Source organism: Gallus gallus, chromosome 2, assembly GCF_016699485.2.
Source record: "Gallus gallus isolate bGalGal1 chromosome 2, bGalGal1.mat.broiler.GRCg7b, whole genome shotgun sequence".
NCBI classification, from domain to species: Eukaryota; Metazoa; Chordata; class Aves; order Galliformes; family Phasianidae; genus Gallus; species Gallus gallus.
In genome coordinates this window covers 148,057,325-148,076,761 of record NC_052533.1, presented here as the reverse complement: position 1 = coordinate 148,076,761, position 19,437 = coordinate 148,057,325, and the positions used below count along the sequence as shown (strand labels likewise).

The 19,437-nt window shown below is 55.8% G+C and overlaps 1 protein-coding gene across 1 annotated transcript in view; it reads right to left on the bottom strand.

Moving 5' to 3' along the window:
- CPSF1 (cleavage and polyadenylation specific factor 1) overlaps positions 1–19,437 on the bottom strand; it is a gene marked incomplete at its 3' end in the record, with an annotated part of 79,485 nt that overhangs the window by 39,376 nt on the left and 20,672 nt on the right. Inside the window, exons 6-8 of the mRNA XM_046937949.1 lie at positions 15,225–15,341; positions 10,303–10,393; positions 2,082–2,166 (exon numbers count right to left, since the gene is read on the bottom strand). Of these exons, the coding sequence (XP_046793905.1) occupies positions 2,082–2,166; positions 10,303–10,393; positions 15,225–15,341 (293 nt within the window). The remainder of the gene's footprint in view (positions 1–2,081; positions 2,167–10,302; positions 10,394–15,224; positions 15,342–19,437) is intronic.

Genomic DNA, 19,437 nt, shown 5'->3' with positions numbered 1-19,437 from the left:
CATAATCTCATAACCCCATAGCCCTTAACCCTATAACCCCACAGCCCATAACACCATAACCCCATAACCCTATAGCCCGTAACCCCATAACCCCATAACCCCATAGCCCGTAACCCCATAGCCCCATAGCCTCATAAACCCATAGCCCATAACCGCATAGCCCCATAGCCCATAGCCCCATAGCCCCTAACTCCATAACCCCATAGCCCATAGCCCGTAACTCCATAACCCCATAACCTCATAACCTCATTACCCCATAGCCCATAACCCCATAACCTCATAACCCCACAGCCCATAGCCCATAACCCATAGCCCATAACCCCATAGCCCACAACCCCATAGCCCATAATCCCATAACCCCATAGCCCATAACTCCATAGCCCACATCCCATATCCCATAACCCCATAGCCCCATATCCCATAGCCCATAACCCCATAGCCCCATAACCCATAGCTCATAACCCCACAGCCCACATCCCATATCCCATAGCCCATAACCCCATAGCCCCATAACCCATAGCCCATAACCCCACAGCCCACATCCCATATCCCATAGCCCATAACCCCATAGCCCCATAACCCATAGCTCATAACCCCACAGCCCACATCCCATATCCCATAGCCCATAACCCCATAGCCCATATCCCCATAGCCCATATCCCCATGTTCCCCTGCTGTCCCTATATCCCCATGTCCCCATGTCCCCTACTGTCCCCTGCTGTCCCCATGTGCTCTGCTGTCCCCACATCCCCACATCCCCACATCCCCTGCTGTCCCCACATCCCCTGCTGTCCCCCTACTGTCCCCTGCTGTCCCCATGGCCCTCCACTGTCCCCATATCCCCATGTCCCCAAATCCCCTGCCATCCCCTGCTGTCCCCATGTCCCCTGGTGTCCCCAGCTGTTCCCTGCTGTCCCCATGTCCCCTGCCATCCCCACGTCCCCTGCTGTCCCCATGTCCCCTGCCGTCCCCTGGTGTCCCCACATCCCCTGCTATCCCCATGTCCCCTGGTGTCCCCATGTCCCCTGCCGTCCCCTGCCGTCCCCTGCTGTCCCCTGCTGTCCCTGCATCCCCTGCTGTCCCCACGTCCCTCACCATCCTCTGCTATCCCCTGCTGTCCCCACATCCCCTGCCATCCCCATGTCCCCATGTCCCCTGCTGTCCCCTGCTGTCCCCTGCCGTTCCCAGCTGTCCCCACATCCCCTGCCGTCCTCCACTGTCCCCTGCCATCCCCTGCTGTCCCCACGTCCCCTGCCGTCCCCTGCTGTCCCCACATCCCCTGCTGTCCCCCTACTGTCCCCTGCTGTCCCCATGGCCCTCTGCTGTCCCCATATCCCCATGTCCCCATGTGCTCTGCTGTCCCCTGCTGTCCCCACGTCCCCTGCCATCCCACACTGTCCCCTGCCGTCCCCTGCTGTCCCCATGTCCCCTGGTGTCCCCAGCTGTTCTCTGCTGTCCCCTGGTGTCCCCAGCTGTCCCCACATCCCTTGTCGTCCCCTGCCATCCCCTGCCATCCCCACGTCCCCTGCTGTCCCCTGCTGTCCCCATGCGCTCTGCTGTCCCCACATCCCCTGCTGTCCCCTGCTGTCCCCACATCCCCTGCTGTCCCCTGCTGTCCTCTGCTGTTCCCATGGCCCTCTGCTGTCCCCATATCCCCACATCCCCTGCCGTCCCCCACCGTCCCCCGCTGTCCCCATGTCCCCTGCTGTCCCCATGTCCCCTGCTGTCCCCTGCTGTCCCCTACCGTCCCCTGCCATCTCCACGTCCCCTGCTGTCCCCACATCCCCTGCTGTCCCCTGCTGTCCCCAGCTGTCCCCACATCCCCTGCCATCCCCTACCATCCCCTGCTGTCCCCACGTCCCCTGCCATCCCCTGCTGTCCCCTGCTGTCCCCACATCCCCTGCTGTCCCCCTGCTGTCCCCTGCTGTCCCCACATCCCCTGCTGTCCCCTGGTGTCCCCTGGTGTCCCCTGCTGTCCCCACGTCCCCTGTTGTCCCCTGGAGTCCCCATGTCCCCTGGTGTCCCCAGCTGTCCCCTGCTGTCCCCATGCCCCCTGGTGTCCCCTGGTGTCCCCGTGTCACCTGGTGTTGGGAATGGCCTCCCAGCTGACGGGGGAGATGAGTTGGATGGAGAAGGCCTCCTGCTGAGGGTGCACGTAGCGATCGTCTGCGGGGACACGGCCGTCATGGGGGGCAGCGGGGGACACGGGGGGACAGACAGGGGGACATTTGGGGATGGACACAGGGACACCATAGGGACAGACAGGGGGACACGGGGGGACAGACAGGGGGACACCATGGGGACAGACAGGGGGACATCTGGGGACAGACAGGGGGACACCATAGAGAGAGATGGGGGACACCATGGGGACAGACAGGGGGACACCACAGGGACAGACAGGGGGACAGCAGGGGACAGACATGGGGACACCATAGGGACGGACAGGGGGACATTTGGGGACAGAAAGGGGGACATTTGGGGACAGACAGGGGGACACCGTGGGGACAGACAGGGGGACATTCGGGGACAGACATGGGGACACCATAGGGACAGACAGGGGGACATCTGGGGACAGAAAGGGGGACATTCGGGGACAGACAGGGGGATATTTGAGGACAGAAAGGGGGACATTTGGGGACAGACAGGGGGACACCATAGGGACAGACAGGGGGACATTTGGGGACAGACAGGGGGACACCATAGGGACAGACAAGGGGACATTTGGGGACAGACAGGGGGACACCATAGGGACAGACAGGGGGACACTGTGGGGACACATGGGGACACTGTGGGGATATATGGGGACAATGCAGGGACAGATATGGGGACATTGCGGGGACAGACAGGGGGACATTTGGGGACAGAAAGGGGGACATCTGGGGACAGATAGGGGGACACCATAGGGACAGATAGGGGGACATTTGGGGACAGACAGGGGGACACCATGGGGATGGACACGGGGACACCATAGGGACAGACAGGAGGACACGGGGGGACAGACAGGGGGACACCATAGGGACAGACAGGGGGACAGCAGGGGACAAACATGGGGACACCATAGGGACGGACAGGGGGACATTTGGTGACAGATAGGGGGACACCATGGGGACAGACAGGGGGACATTTGGGGACAGACAGGAGGACACCATGTGGACAGACATGGGAACATTTGGGGACAGAAAGGGGGACACCGTAGGGACAGACAGGGGGACACCATAGGGACAGACAGGGGGACACCATAGGGACAGACAGGGGGACAGCAGGGGACAAACATGGGGACACCATAGGGACGGACAGGGGGACATTTGGGGACAGACAGGGGGACACTGTGGGGACAGACAGGAGGACACCATAGGGACAGATAGGGGGACATTTGGGGACAGACATGGGGACATCTGGGGACAGACAGGAGGACATTTGGGGACAGACAGGGGGACACCGTGGGGACAGACAGGGGGACATTTGGGGACAGACAGGGGGACACCATGGGGACAGACAGGGGGACATCTGGGGACAGAAAGGGGGACATTCGGGGACAGACAGGGGGACTCAATAGGGACAGACAGGGGGACGTCTGGGGACAGATAGGGGGACACCGTAGGGACAGACAGGGGGACACCATGGGGACAGACAGGGGGACATTTGGGGACAGACAGGGGGACACCATGGGGATGGACACGGGGACACCATAGGGACAGACAGGGGGACACGGGGGGACAGACAGGGGGACAGCAGGGGACAGACAGGGGGACACCATAGAGAGAGATGGGGGACACCATGGGGACAGACAGAGGGACACCACAGGGACAGACAGGGGGACAGCAGGGGACAGACATGGGGACACCATAGGGACGGACAGGGGGACATTTGGGGACAGAAAGGGGGACATTGTGGGGACAGACGGGGACATTTGGGGACAGACATGGGGACACCATGGGGACAAACAGGGGGACATTTGGGGACAGACATGGGGACATTTGGGGACAGACAGGGGGACACCGTGGGGACAGACAGGGGGACATTCGGGGACAGACATGGGGACACCATAGGGACAGACAGGGGGACACCATGGGGACAGACATGGGGACATCTGGGGACAGACAGGGGGACACCGTGGGGACAGACATGGGGACATTTGGGGACAGACATGGGGACACCATAGGGACAGACAGGGGGACACCATGGGGACAGACAGGGGGACATTTGGGGACAGACAGGGGGATATTTGAGGACAGAAAGGGGGACATCTGGGGACAGACATGGGGACATTTGGGGACAGACAGGGGGATATTTGAGGACAGAAAGGGGGACATTTGGGGACAGACAGGGGGACACCATAGGGACAGACAGGGGGACATTTGGGAACAGACAGGGGGACAACATGGGGACGGACGGGGGGACATGTGGGGACAGATAGGGGGACACCATGGGGACAGACAGGGGGACATTTGGGGACAGACAGGAGGACACCATGGGGACAGACATGGGAACATTTGGGGACAGATGGGGGACACCATAGGGACAGATAGGGGGACATTTGGGGACAGAAAGGGGGACATCTGGGGACAGACAAGGGGACATTTGGGGACAGACATGGGGACACCATAGGGACAGACAGGGGGACACTGTGGGGACACATGGGGACACTGTGGGGATATATGGGGACAATGCAGGGACAGATATGGGGACATTGCGGGGACAGACAGGGGGACATTTGGGGACAGAAAGGGGGACATCTGGGGACAGATAGGGGGACACCATAGGGACAGATAGGGGGACATTTGGGGACAGAAAGGGGGACATCTGGGGACGGATCGGGGGACATTTGGGGACAGAAAGGGGGACATTCGGGGACAGACATGGGGACACCATAGGGACAGACAGGGGGACACCATGGGGATGGACACGGGGACACCATAGGGACAGACAGGAGGACACGGGGGGACAGACAGGGGGACACCATAGGGACAGACAGGGGGACAGCAGGGGACAAACATGGGGACACCATAGGGACGGACAGGGGGACATTTGGTGACAGATAGGGGGACACCATGGGGACAGACAGGGGGACATTTGGGGACAGACAGGGGGACTCAATAGGGACAGACAGGGGGACATTTGGGGACAGAAAGGGGGACACCATAGGGACAGACAGGGGGACACCATGGGGACAGACAGGGGGACACCATAGGGACAGACAGGGGGACATCTGGGGACAGAAAGGGGGACACCGTAGGGACAGACATGGGGACATTTGGGGACAGGCAGGGGGACATTTGGGGACAGACAGAGGGACACCACAGGGACAGAAAGGGGGACACTTTGGGGACATATGGGGACAATGCAGGGACTGATATGGGGACATTGCGGGGACAGACACGGGGATATTTGAGGACAGAAAGGGGACATCTGGGGACAGACATGGGGACACCATGGGGACAGACATGGGGACATTTGGGGACAGACAGGAGGACACCATAGGGACAGACAGGGACATTTCGGGACAGATGGGGGGACACCATGGGGACGGACAGGGGGACACCGTGGGGACAGACAGGGGGACATTTGGGGACAGAGATGGGGACATTTGGTGACAGACAGGGGGACATTTGGGGACAGACAGGGGGACACCATAGGGACAGACATGGGGACACCATGGGGACAGACAGGGGGACATTTGGGGACAGACAGGGGGACACTGTGGGGACAGACAGGAGGACACCATAGGGACAGACATGGGGACACCATGGGGACAGACAGGGGGACATTTGGGGACAGACAGGAGGACACCACAGGGACAGACAGGGGGACACCATGGGGACGGACATGGGGACATTTGGGGACAGACAGGGGGACATCAGGGGGCAGACAGGGGGACACCATAGGGACAGACAGGGGGACACCATAGGGACAGACAGGGGGACATTTGGGGACAGACAGGGGGACACCATAGGGACAGACAGGGGGACATTTGGGGACAGACAGGGGGACACCATGGGGTGGACACGGGGAGACCATAGGGACAGACAGGGGGACACCATAGGGACAGACAGGGGGACAGCAGGGGACAAACATGGGGACACCATAGGGACGGACAGGGGGACATTTGGGGACAGACAGGGGGACACTGTGGGGACAGACAGGAGGACACCATAGGGACAGATAGGGGGACATTTGGGGACAGACATGGGGACATCTGGGGACAGACAGGAGGACATTTGGGGACAGACAGGGGGACACCGTGGGGACAGACAGGGGGACATTTGGGGACAGACAGGGGGACACCATGGGGACAGACAGGGGGACATCTGGGGACAGAAAGGGGGACATTCGGGGACAGACAGGGGGACACCATAGGGACAGACAGGGGGACATCTGGGGACAGAAAGGGGGACATTCGGGGACAGACATGGGGACACCATAGGGACAGACAGGGGGACACCATGGGGACAGACAGGGGGACACCATAGTGACAGACAGGGGGACACCATGGGGACAGACAGGGGGACATCTGGGGACAGACAGGGGGACACCATAGGGACAGACAGGGGGACACAGGGGGACAGACAGGGGGACACCATGGGGACGGACGGGGGGACATGTGGGGACAGACATGGGAACATTTGGGGACAGAAAGGGGGACATTGTGGGGACGGACAGGGGGACATTTGGTGACAGATAGGGGGACACCATGTGGACAGACATGGGAACATTTGGGGACAGATAGGGGGACACCATAGGGACAGATAGGGGGACATTTGGGGACAGAAAGGGGGACACTGTGGGGACACATGGGGACACTGTGGGGATATATGGGGACAATGCAGGGACAGATATGGGGACATGTGGGGACAGACAGGGGGACACCATGGGGACAGACAGGGGGACACTGTGGGGATATATGGGGACAATGCAGGGACAGACATGGGGACATTGTGGGGACAGACAGGCGGAAATTTGGGGACAGATGGAGGACACCATAGGGACAGACAGGGGAGGTGACACAGAGGTGACAATGAGGTGACATTGAGGTGACACGGAGGTGACAATGAGGTGACAGAGAGGTGACACTGAGGTGACAGTGTGGGGGCACTGAGGTGACATGGAGGTGACACAGAGGAGACACAGAAGTGGCACTGAGGTGACACAGAGGTGACAGTGAGGTGGCACAGAGGTGACACGGAGGTGACACAGAGGTGACATGGAGGTGACAATGAGGTGAGAGAGAGGTGACAGTGAGGTGGCACTGAGGTGACACAGAGGAGACATGGAGATGACAGTGAGGTGACAGTGAGGTGACAGTGAGGTGACAGAGAAGTGGCACTGTGGTGGCATAGAGGTGACACAGAGGAGACACAGAGGTGGCACAGAGGTGGCACTGAGGTGACATGGAGGTGACCCGGAGGTGACAGTGAGGTGGCACAGAGGTGACACGGAAGTGACACAGAGGAGACACAGAGGTGACATTGAGGAGACAAAGAGATGGCACTGAGGTGACACAGAGGTGACCCTGAGGTGACAGAGGTGACAGCGAGGTGACAGTGAGGTGACACAGAGGTGACACAGAGGTGACACGGAGGTGACAGTGTGGCAGCACTGAGGTGACATGAAGGTGACACAGAGGTGGCACTGAGGTGACACAGAGGTGACAGAGGTGACGCGGAGGTGGCAGTGTGGCGGCACTGCGGTGACACAGAGGTGACAGTGAGGTGGCACTGAGGCGACACAGAGGTGACAGTGAGGTGACAGAGGTGACAGAGGTGACACGGAGGTGACATGGAGGTGACAGAGGTGACGCGGAGGTGGCAGTGTGGCGGCACTGAGGTGACACAGAGGTGACGCGGAGGTGACACTGAGGTGACACAGAGGTGACATTGAGGTGACACAGAGGTGACACAGAGGTGACACGGAGGTGACAGTGAGGTGACAGAGGTGACAGAGGTGACCCGGAGGTGACGCGGAGGTTACACAGAAGTGACACAGAGGTGACAGAGGTGACAGAGGTGACACAGAGGTGACAGAGGTGACATTGAGGTGACACAGAGGTGACGGTGAGGTGGCACTGAGGCGACACAGAGGTGACAGTGAGGTGACAGAGGTGACAGAGGTGACGCGGAGGTGACAGTGAGGTGACAGAGGTGACGCGGAGGTGGCAGTGTGGCGGCACTGAGGTGACACAGAGGTGACACAGAGGTGACCCGGAGGTGACACAGAGGTGACACAGAGGTGACACAGAGGTGACAGAGGTGACCCGGAGGTGATAGAGGTGACGCGGAGGTGACACAGAGGTGACAGAGGTGACCCGGAGGTGACAGAGGTGGCACTGAGGTGACACAGAGGTGACAGAGGTGACCCGGAGGTGACACAGAGGTGACAGAGGTGACAGAGGTGACACAGAGGTGACAGAGGTGACCCGGAGGTGACGCGGAGGTTACACAGAAGTGACACAGAGGTGACAGAGGTGACCCGGAGGTGACAGTGAGGTGACAGTGAGGTGACACGGAGGTGACACAGAGGTGGCACTGAGGTGACCCGGAGGAGACACTGAGGTGACCCGGAGGTGACACAGAGGTGACACAGAGGTGACACAGAGGTGACAGAGGTGACCCGGAGGTGATAGAGGTGACGCGGAGGTGACACAGAGGTGACAGAGGTGACCCGGAGGTGACAGAGGTGGCACTGAGGTGACACAGAGGTGACAGAGGTGACCCAGAGGTGACACAGAGGTGACACAGAGGTGACAGAGGTGACCCGGAGGTGACACAGAGGTGACCCGGAGGTGACCCAGAGGTGACACAGAGGTGACACAGAGGTGACAGAGGTGACCCGGAGGTGACAGAGGTGGCACTGAGGAGACACAGAGGTGACAGAGGTGACCCGGAGGTGATAGAGGTGACGCGGAGGTGACACAGAGGTGACAGAGGTGACCCGGAGGTGACAGAGGTGGCACTGAGGTGACACAGAGGTGACAGAGGTGACACTGAGGTGAAAGAGGTGGCACTGAGGTGACACAGAGGTGACACAGAGGTGACAGAGGTGACACAGAGGTGACAGAGGTGACATTGAGGTGACACAGAGGTGACACAGAGGTGGCACTGAGGTGACGCGGAGGTGACACTGAGGTGACAGAGGTGACCCGGAGGTGACACGGAGGTGACGCGGAGGTGGCAGTGTGGTGGCACTGAGGTGACCCGGAGGTGACACAGAGGTGACAGAGGTGACCCGGAGGTGATAGAGGTGACGCGGAGGTGACACAGAGGTGACAGAGGTGACCCGGAGGTGACAGAGGTGGCACTGAGGTGACACAGAGGTGACAGAGGTGACACTGAGGTGAAAGAGGTGGCACTGAGGTGACACAGAGGTGACACAGAGGTGACAGAGGTGACACAGAGGTGACAGAGGTGACATTGAGGTGACACAGAGGTGACACAGAGGTGGCACTGAGGTGACGCGGAGGTGACACTGAGGTGACAGAGGTGACCCGGAGGTGACACGGAGGTGACGCGGAGGTGGCAGTGTGGTGGCACTGAGGTGACCCGGAGGTGACACAGAGGTGACAGAGGTGACCCGGAGGTGACGCGGAGGTTACACAGAAGTGACACAGAGGTGACAGAGGTGACCCGGAGGTGACACTGAGGTGACAGAGGTGACATTGAGGTGACACAGAGGTGACAGAGGTGACCCGGAGGTGACACAGAGGTGACCCGGAGGTGACACAGAGGTGACACTGAGGTGACAGAGGTGACCCGGAGGTGACAGAGGTGACACTGAGGTGACACGAAGGTGACAGAGGTGACCCGGAGGTGACAGAGGTGACATTGAGGTGACACAGAGGTGACAGAGGTGACATTGAGGTGACACAGAGGTGACACAGAGGTGGCACTGAGGTGACGTGGAGGTGACACTGAGGTGACAGAGGTGACCCGGAGGTGACAGAGGTGACGCGGAGGTGGCAGTGTGGTGGCACTGAGGTGACCCGGAGGTGACACAGAGGTGACAGAGGTGACCCGGAGGTGACGCGGAGGTTACACAGAAGTGACACAGAGGTGACAGAGGTGACAGAGGTGACACAGAGGTGACAGTGAGGTGACACAGAGGTGACATTGAGGTGACACAGAGGTGACCCGGAGGTGACACAGAGGTGACAGTGAGGTGACACTGTGGCGGCACTGAGGTGACACAGAGGTGACAGAGGTGACATTGAGGTGACACTGTGGCGGCACTGAGGTGACACAGAGGTGACAGAGGTGACATTGAGGTGACACAGCGGTGACAGTGAGGTGACACTGTGGCGGCACTGACCGCGCTCGATGCTCTCGAACTCCTTCTCCTCTCCCGTCATGCGTGGGATGCGCGTGCAAGGATTGCTCACACTCGTGGCCACCGCGTACACCTGCGGCACTCAGCGCGTCACAACGCCACCCCGACCCCACTCACCCACTGACCCACTGACCCCACTGACCCCATTGACCCCATTGACCCCAATGACCCCACTGACCCCAATGACCCCACTGACCCATTCACACCAATGTTCCATTGACCCCACTGACCCACTGACCCCACTGACCCCATTGACCCCATTGACCCCACTGACCCCAATGACCCCACTGACCCATTCACGCCAATGTCCCATTGATCCCAATGACCCCAATGACCCCAATGACCCCATTGACCCATTGACCCCATTGACCCCACTGACCCCACTGACCCCACTGACCCATTCACGCCAATGTTCCATTGACCCCAATGACCTCACTGACCCCAATGACCCCATTGACCCCAATGACGCCATTGACCCCACTGACCCCAATGACCCCACTGACCCATTCACGCCAATGTTCCATTGACCCCACTCACCCACTGACCCCACTGACCCCATTGACCCCAATGACGCCATTGACCCCATTGACCCCACTGACCCCACTGACCCATTCACGCCAATGTCCCATTGACCCCAATGACCCCACTGACCCCAATGACCCCATTGACCCCAATGACGCCATTGACCCCACTGACCCCAATGACCCCACTGACCCATTCACGCCAATGTTCCATTGACCCCACTCACCCACTGACCCCACTGACCCCATTGACCCCAATGACCCATTGACACCAATGACCCACTGACCCCATTGAACCCAATGACCCATTGACACCAATGACCCATTGACCCCATTGACACCAATGACCCATTGACCCCAATGACCCATTGACCTCAATGTCCCACTGACCCCATTGACCCCATTGAACCCAATAACCCATTGACCCCATTGACCCCAATGACCCATTGACCCCAACGACCCCACTGACCCCAATGACCCCACTGACCCATTCACGCCAATGTTCCATTGACCCCATTGACCCCAATGACCCCAATGACCCCAATGACCCCACTGACCCATTCACGCCAATGTCCCATTGACCCCATTGACCCCAATGACCCCACTGACCCCAATGACCCCACTGACCCATTCACGCCAATGTCCCATTGACCCCTTTGACCCCAATGACCCCACTGACCCCAATGACCCCACTGACCCATTCACGCCAATGTTCCATTGACCCCATTGACCCCACTGACCCATTGACACCAATGTCCCATTGACCCCAGTGACCCCAATGACCCCATTGACCCCAGTGACCCATTGACACCAATATCCCAATTACCCATTGACCCCAATGACCCATTGACCCCACTGACCCCAATGACCCCACTGACCCATTCACGCCAATGTCCCATTGACCCCATTGACCCCAATGACCCCACTGACCCCAATGACCCCACTGACCCATTCACGCCAATGTCCCATTGACCCCATTGACCCCAATGACCCCACTGACCCCAATGACCCCACTGACCCATTCACGCCAATGTCCCATTGACCCCATTGACCCCAATGACCCCACTGACCCCAATGACCCCACTGACCCATTGACCTCAATGTTCCATTGACCCCATTGACCCCAATGACCCATTGACACCAATGTCCCATTGACCCCAGTGACCCCAATGACCCCATTGACCCCAGTGACCCATTGACACCAATATCCCAATTACCCATTGACCCCAATGACCCATTGACCCCATTGACCCCATTGACCCCAATGACCCATTGACACCAATGACCCACTGACCCCATTGACCCCACTGACCCCAATGACCCCACTGACCCATTCACGCCAATGTCCCATTGACCCCATTGACCCCATTGACCCCAATGACCCCACTGACCCCAATGACCCCACTGACCCATTCACGCCAATGTTCCATTGACCCCATTGACCCCAATGACCCATTGACACCAATGTCCCATTGACCCCAGTGACCCCAATGACCCCATTGACCCCAGTGACCCATTGACACCAATATCCCAATTACCCATTGACCCCAATGACCCATTGACCCCATTGACCCCATTGACCCCAATGACCCATTGACACCAATGACCCACTGACCCCAATGACCCCACTGACCCCAATGACCCCACTGACCCATTCACGCCAATGTCCCATTGACCCCATTGACCCCATTGACCCCAATGACCCCACTGACCCCAATGACCCCACTGACCCATTCACGCCAATGTTCCATTGACCCCATTGACCCCAATGACCCATTGACACCAATGTCCCATTGACCCCAGTGACCCCAATGACCCCATTGACCCCAGTGACCCATTGACACCAATATCCCAATTACCCATTGACCCCAATGACCCATTGACTCCATTGACCCCATTGACACCAATGACCCATTGACCCCAATGACCCCATTGACCCCAATGACCCCAATGACCCATTGACCCCATTGACCCAATGACCCATTGACACCAATGTCCTATTGACCCCACTGACCCCAATGACCCATTGACCCATTGACCTCAGTGTCCCGTTGACCCCAATGTCCCCAGTGACTCCTCTGACCCCAAGGTCCCATTGACCCCATTGACCCCAACGACCCATTGACACCAACAGCCTATTGACCCCACTGACCCCAATGTCCCATTGACCCTATTGAACCCAATGACCCATTGACACCATTGACCCCAATGACCCATTGACCCCAATGACCTCAATGTCCCATTGACCCCATTGACCCCAATGACCCCATTGACACCAATATCCCATTGACCCATTGACACCAACAGCCTATTGACCCCAATGACCTCAATGTCCCATTGACCCCATTGACCCCACTGACCCATTGACACCAATATCCCATTGACCCATTGACACCAACAGCCTATTGACCCCTATGACCCCAATGTCCCATTGACCCCATTGAACCCAATGACCCATTGACACCAATGCCCCATTGACCCCATTGACAGTGTCCCATTGACCCCAATGTCCCATTGACCCCATTGACCCCAATGCCCCATTGACACCAATGCCCCATTGACCCCACTGACCCCACTGACCCCATTGACCCCAATGACCCACTGACACCAATGTCCCACTGACCCATTGACACCAACAGCCTATTGACCCCAATGACCTCACTGTTCCATTGACCCCATTGACCTCAGTGTCCCGTTGACCCCGATGTCCCCAATGACTCCACTGACCTCAATGTCCCATTGACCCCATTGACCTCAGTGTCCCACTGGCCCCACTGGCCTCATTGACCCCATTGACCCCAATGACCCATTGACACCAATGTCCCATTGACCCCATTGACACCAATGTCCCACTGACCCCATTGACCCCATTGACCTCAGTGTGGCATTGACTGCAATGTCCCATTGACCCCACTGACCCCACTGACCGCAATGTCCCATTGACCCCAAAGACCCCATTGACACCAATGTCCCACTGACCCCATTGACACCAACAGCCCATTGACCCCAATGACCTCAATGTCCCACTGACCCCATTGATCCCATTGACCCCATTGACCTCAGTGTGCCATTGACTGCAATGTCCCATTGACCCAATGGACAACAATTGACCCCACTGACATCAATGTCCCCATTGCCCCCATTACCCCAAATGCCCCCATTGTCCTCAATGTCCCCATTGCCCCACTGACCCCCAATGACTCCAATGTCCCCATTGCCCCCATTACCCCCATTGCCCCATATATCCCCAATGCCCCCATTACCCCCTATGGCCCCACTGCCCCCAATGTCCCCATTAACCCCATTACTCCCAACCCCCCCATTGTCCCCAGTGTCTCCATTGCCCCCAGTTCCCCAATGACCCCAATGTCCCCATTGCCCCCAATGGCTCCAATGTCCCAATTGCCCCCAGTGTCCCCAATGTTCCCACTGCCCCCAATGTCCCCATTGCCCCCAGTGTCCCCATTGCCCCCACTGCCCCCAATGTCCCCATTCCCCCACTGACCCCCATTGCCCCCACTGCTCCCAGTGTCCCCCCTACCCCCAATGTCCCCATTGCCCCACTGCCCCCAATGTCCCCACTGCTCCCAAAGTCCCCATTGCCCCCAGTGTCCCCATTGCTCCCACTGCCCCCATTGTCCCCATTGCCCCCAGTGTCCCCATTCCCCCACTGACCCTACTGTCCCCATTCCTCCATTGACCCCCAATGTCCCCATTGCTCCCAATGTCCCCATTGCCCCCAGTGTCCCCATTACCCCCCTGCCCCCAATGTCCCCATTGCCCCACTGACCCTACTGTCCCCATTCCTCCATTGACCCCCAATGTCCCCACTGCTCCCAATGTCCCCATTGCCCCCAGTATCCCCATTGCCCCCAATGTCCCCATTGCACCACTGACCCCCAATGTCCCCACTGCCCCCAATGTCCCCATTGCCCCCAATGTCCCCATTCCCCCATTGATCCCCAATGTCCCCATTGCCCCCAATGTCCCCACTGCTCCCAATGTCCCCATTGCCCCCATTGCTCCCAGTGTCCCCATTCCTCCCACCGCCCCCAATGTCCCCATTCCCCCACTGACCCCCATTGTCCCCATTGCCCCCAGTGTCCCCATTGCCCCACTGACCCCCAATGTCCCCACTGCCCCCAATGTCCCCATTCCCAACTGACCCCCACTGCTCCCACTGCCCCCAATGTCCCCACTGCCCCCAATGTCCCCATTGCCCCCAATGTCCCCATTCCCCCACTGACCCCCATTGCCCCCAGTGTCCCCATTGCTCCCCCTGCCCCCAATATCCCCATTGCTCCCACTGACCCCCAATGCCCCCACTGACCCCCAATGCCCCCATTGCCCCCTCTGCCCCCATTCCCCCCCACTGACCCCCACCTTGGACTCCACATGGTAGGCGACGTAGTGTGCGGTGCAGCGCAATGGGATCTTGCGGACGGGCCACGGGGCGTCGTAGGAGAGGGCAGCAGGCAGAACGCTGATCCGCAGCTCCCCCTGCCCCGCACAGTAACAGCAACCCCAGCTCGTTAGTGCGAAACCCAATTAACGGGAACCCCAGTTAACGAGAGCCCCGCTCTGTGGCAAACCACGGCAGTGGGAAAGCAAACCAATGGGAAGGCAAAGCAATGGGAACCCACATCAATGGGGAGCCAAGTCAAGAGGGGACCACAATTAACGGGAACCCCAATTAATGGGGGTTAAATTAATGGGAACCCTAATTAATGAGAACCCAATTTAATAAGAACCCCAATTAACCGGAACCGCAATTAATAAGCACCCCACCCAATGGCAAACCACGGCCATGGGAAGGCAAAGCAATGGGAACCCACATCAACGGGGAGCCAAGTCAAGAGGGGACCACAATTAATGAGAAGCACAATTAACGGGGATGAAATTAATGGGAACACAAATAAACGAGAACCCATATTAACGAGAATCCAAAGTAATGAGAACCCAAATTAACGAGAGCCCCACCCAATGGCAAACCACGGCCATGGGAAGGCAAACCAATGGGAACCCACATCAATGGGGAGCCAAGACAATTAATGAGAAACACAATTAACGGGGGTTAAATTAATGGGAACCCTAATTAATGGGAACCCAATTTAACGAGAACCCCAATTAATAAGAACGCCACTCTGTGGCAAACCACGGCCATGGGAAGGCAAAGCAATGGGAACCCACATCAATGGGGAGCCAAGTCAAGAGGGGACCACAATTAATGAGAAGCACAATTAACGGGGATGAAATTAATGGGAACTCTAATTAACGAGAACCCATATTAACGAGAACCCCAATTAACGGGAACCGCAATTAATAAGAACCCCACCCAATGGCAAACCAGGGCCATGGGAAGGCAAACCAATGGGAACCCACATCAATGAGGAGCCAAGTCAAGAGGGGACCACAATTAATGAGAAGCACAATTAACGGGGATGAAATTAATGGAGACACAAATAAACGAGAACCCATATTAACGAGAATCCAAAGTAATGAGAACCCAAATTAACGAGAGCCCCACCCAATGGCAAACCACGGCAATGGGAAGGCAAACCAATGGGAACACACATCAATGGGGAGCCAAGTCAAGAGGGGACCACAATTAACGGGAACCCCAATTAATGGGGGTTAAATTAATGGGAACCCTAATTAATGAGAACCCAATTTAATAAGAACCCCAATTAACCGGAACCGCAATTAATAAGCACCCCACCCAATGGCAAACCACGGCCATGGGAAGGCAAAGCAATGGGAACCCACATCAACGGGGAGCCAAGTCAAGAGGGGACCACAATTAATGAGAAACACAATTAACGGGGATGAAATTAATGGGGACACAAATAAACGAGAACCCATATTAACGAGAACCCCAATTAACGGGAACCGCAATTAATAAGAACCCCACCCAATGGCAAACCACGGCCATGGGAAGGCAAAGCAATGGGAACCCACATCAATGGGGAGCCAAGTCAAGAGGGGACCACAATTAATGAGAAGCACAATTAACGGGGATGAAATTAATGGGGACACAAATAAACGAGAACCCATATTAACGAGAACACCAATTAACGGGAACCGCAATTAATAAGAACCCCACCCAATGGCAAACCACGGCCATGGGAAGGCAAACCAATGGGAACCCACATCAATGGGGAGCCAAGTCAAGAGGGGACCACAATTAACGGGAACCCCAATTAATGGGGGTTAAATTAATGGGAACCCTAATTAATGAGAACCCAATTTAATAAGAACCCCAATTAACCGGAACCGCAATTAATAAGCACCCCACCCAATGGCAAACCACGGCCATGGGAAGGCAAAGCAATGGGAACCCACATCAACGGGGAGCCAAGTCAAGAGGGGACCACAATTAATGAGAAGCACAATTAACGGGGATGAAATTAATGGGGACACAAATAAACGAGAACCCATATTAACGAGAATCCAAAGTAATGAGAACCCAAATTAACGAGAGCCCCACCCAATGGCAAACCACGGCAATGGGAAGGCAAACCAATGGGAACCCACATCAATGGGGAGCCAAGACAATTAATGAGAAACACAATTAACGGGGGTTAAATTAATGGGAACCCTAATTAATGGGAACCCAATTTAACGAGAACCCCAATTAATAAGAACGCCACTCTGTGGCAAACCACGGCCATGGGAAGGCAAAGCAATGGGAACCCACATCAATGGGGAGCCAAGTCAAGAGGGGACCACAATTAATGAGAAGCACAATTAACGGGGATGAAATTAATGGGAACTCTAATTAACGAGAACCCATATTAACGAGAATCCAAAGTAATGAGCACCCAAATTAATGAGAGCCCAATTCATGGCAAAGCTCATTAATGGGAATGGAAAGGAACGAGAACCCACATCAATGGTGAGCCAAGGACCCCAATTAACAGCAACCCCAATTAATGGGGACTTAAACTAATGGGAACCCAAATTAACGAGAACCCCAGTTAATGAGAACCCACTTAATGGCAAAGCTCATTAATGGGAATGCAAACAAATGAATCCCTTCATTCAATGACAACCCAAAGCAAGAGGGGACCCCGATTAACGGGAACCCGAATTAATGGGTCTTAAATTAATGGCTACCCCAATTAATGAGACCTAAAATTAATGAGACCTAAAATTAACGAGACCTAAAATTAATGAGAACCCAATTAATGGCAAAACTCATTAACAAGAATGCAAACCAATGAGAACCCTCAATCAACGGCAACCCAAACCAAGAGGGGACCCCAATTAAGGGAATCCCAATTAATAGGTCATAAATTAACGGCTACCCGAATTAATGAGCCTTAAATTAATGGTTACCCTCATTAATGAGACCTAAAACTAACGAGAACCCCAATTAATGGCAAAGCTCATCAATGGGAATGTAAACCAATGGGAACCCGCAATCAATGGCGACCCAAACCCAGAGGGGACCCCAATAACGGGAATCCCAATTAATTGGTCATAAATTAATGGCTACCCCAATTAATAAGACTTAAATTAATGGTTACCCTAATTAATGAGACCTAAAATTAACAAGAACCCCAATTAATGGCAAAGCTCATCAATGGGAATGTAAACCAATGGGAACCCTCCATCAACGGCGACCCAAACCCAGAGAGGACCCCAATTAACGGGAACCCCAAAGAAAGAGGACATAAATTAATGGGAACCCTAATTAATGAGCACTCAAATTAACAAAAACCCAAATTAATGAGACCTAAAATTAACGAGAACCCCAATTACTGGTAAAGCTCATCAATGGGAATGTAAACCAACGGGAACCCTCCATCAATGGCGACCCAAACCAAGAGGGGAACCCAATTAAGGGAATCCCAATTAATGGGTCATAAATTAACGGCTACCCCAATTAATAAGACTTAAATTAATGGTTACCCTAATTAATGAGACCTAAAATTAACGAGAACCCCAATTACTGGTAAAGCTCATCAATGGGAATGTAAACCAATGGGATCCCGCAATCAATGGCGACCCAAACCCAGAGGGGACCCCAATTAAGGGAATCCCAATTAATAGGTCATAAATTAATGGCTACCCGAATTAATGAGTCTTAAATTAATGGTTACCCTCATTAATGAGACCTAAAATTAATGAGAACCCCAATTAATGGCAAAGCTCATCAATGGGAATGTAAACCAATGGGAACCCGCAATCAATGGCGACCCAAACCCAGAGAGGACCCCAATAACGGGAATCCCAATTAATGGGTCATAAATTAACGGCTACCCCAATTAATAAGACTTAAATTAATGGTTACCCTAATTAATGAGACCTAAAATTAACGAGAACCCCAATTAATGGCAAAGCTCATCAATGGGAATGTAAACCAACGGGAACCCTCCATCAACGGCGACCCAAACCCAGAGGGGACCCCAATTAAGGGAATCCCAATTAATGGGTCATAAATTAACGGCTACCCCAATTAATAAGACTTAAATTAATGGTTACCCTAATTAATGAGACCTAAAATTAACGAGAACCCCAATTAATGGCAAAGCTCATCAATGGGAATGTAAACCAACGGGAACCCTCCATCAACGGCGACCCAAACCCAGAG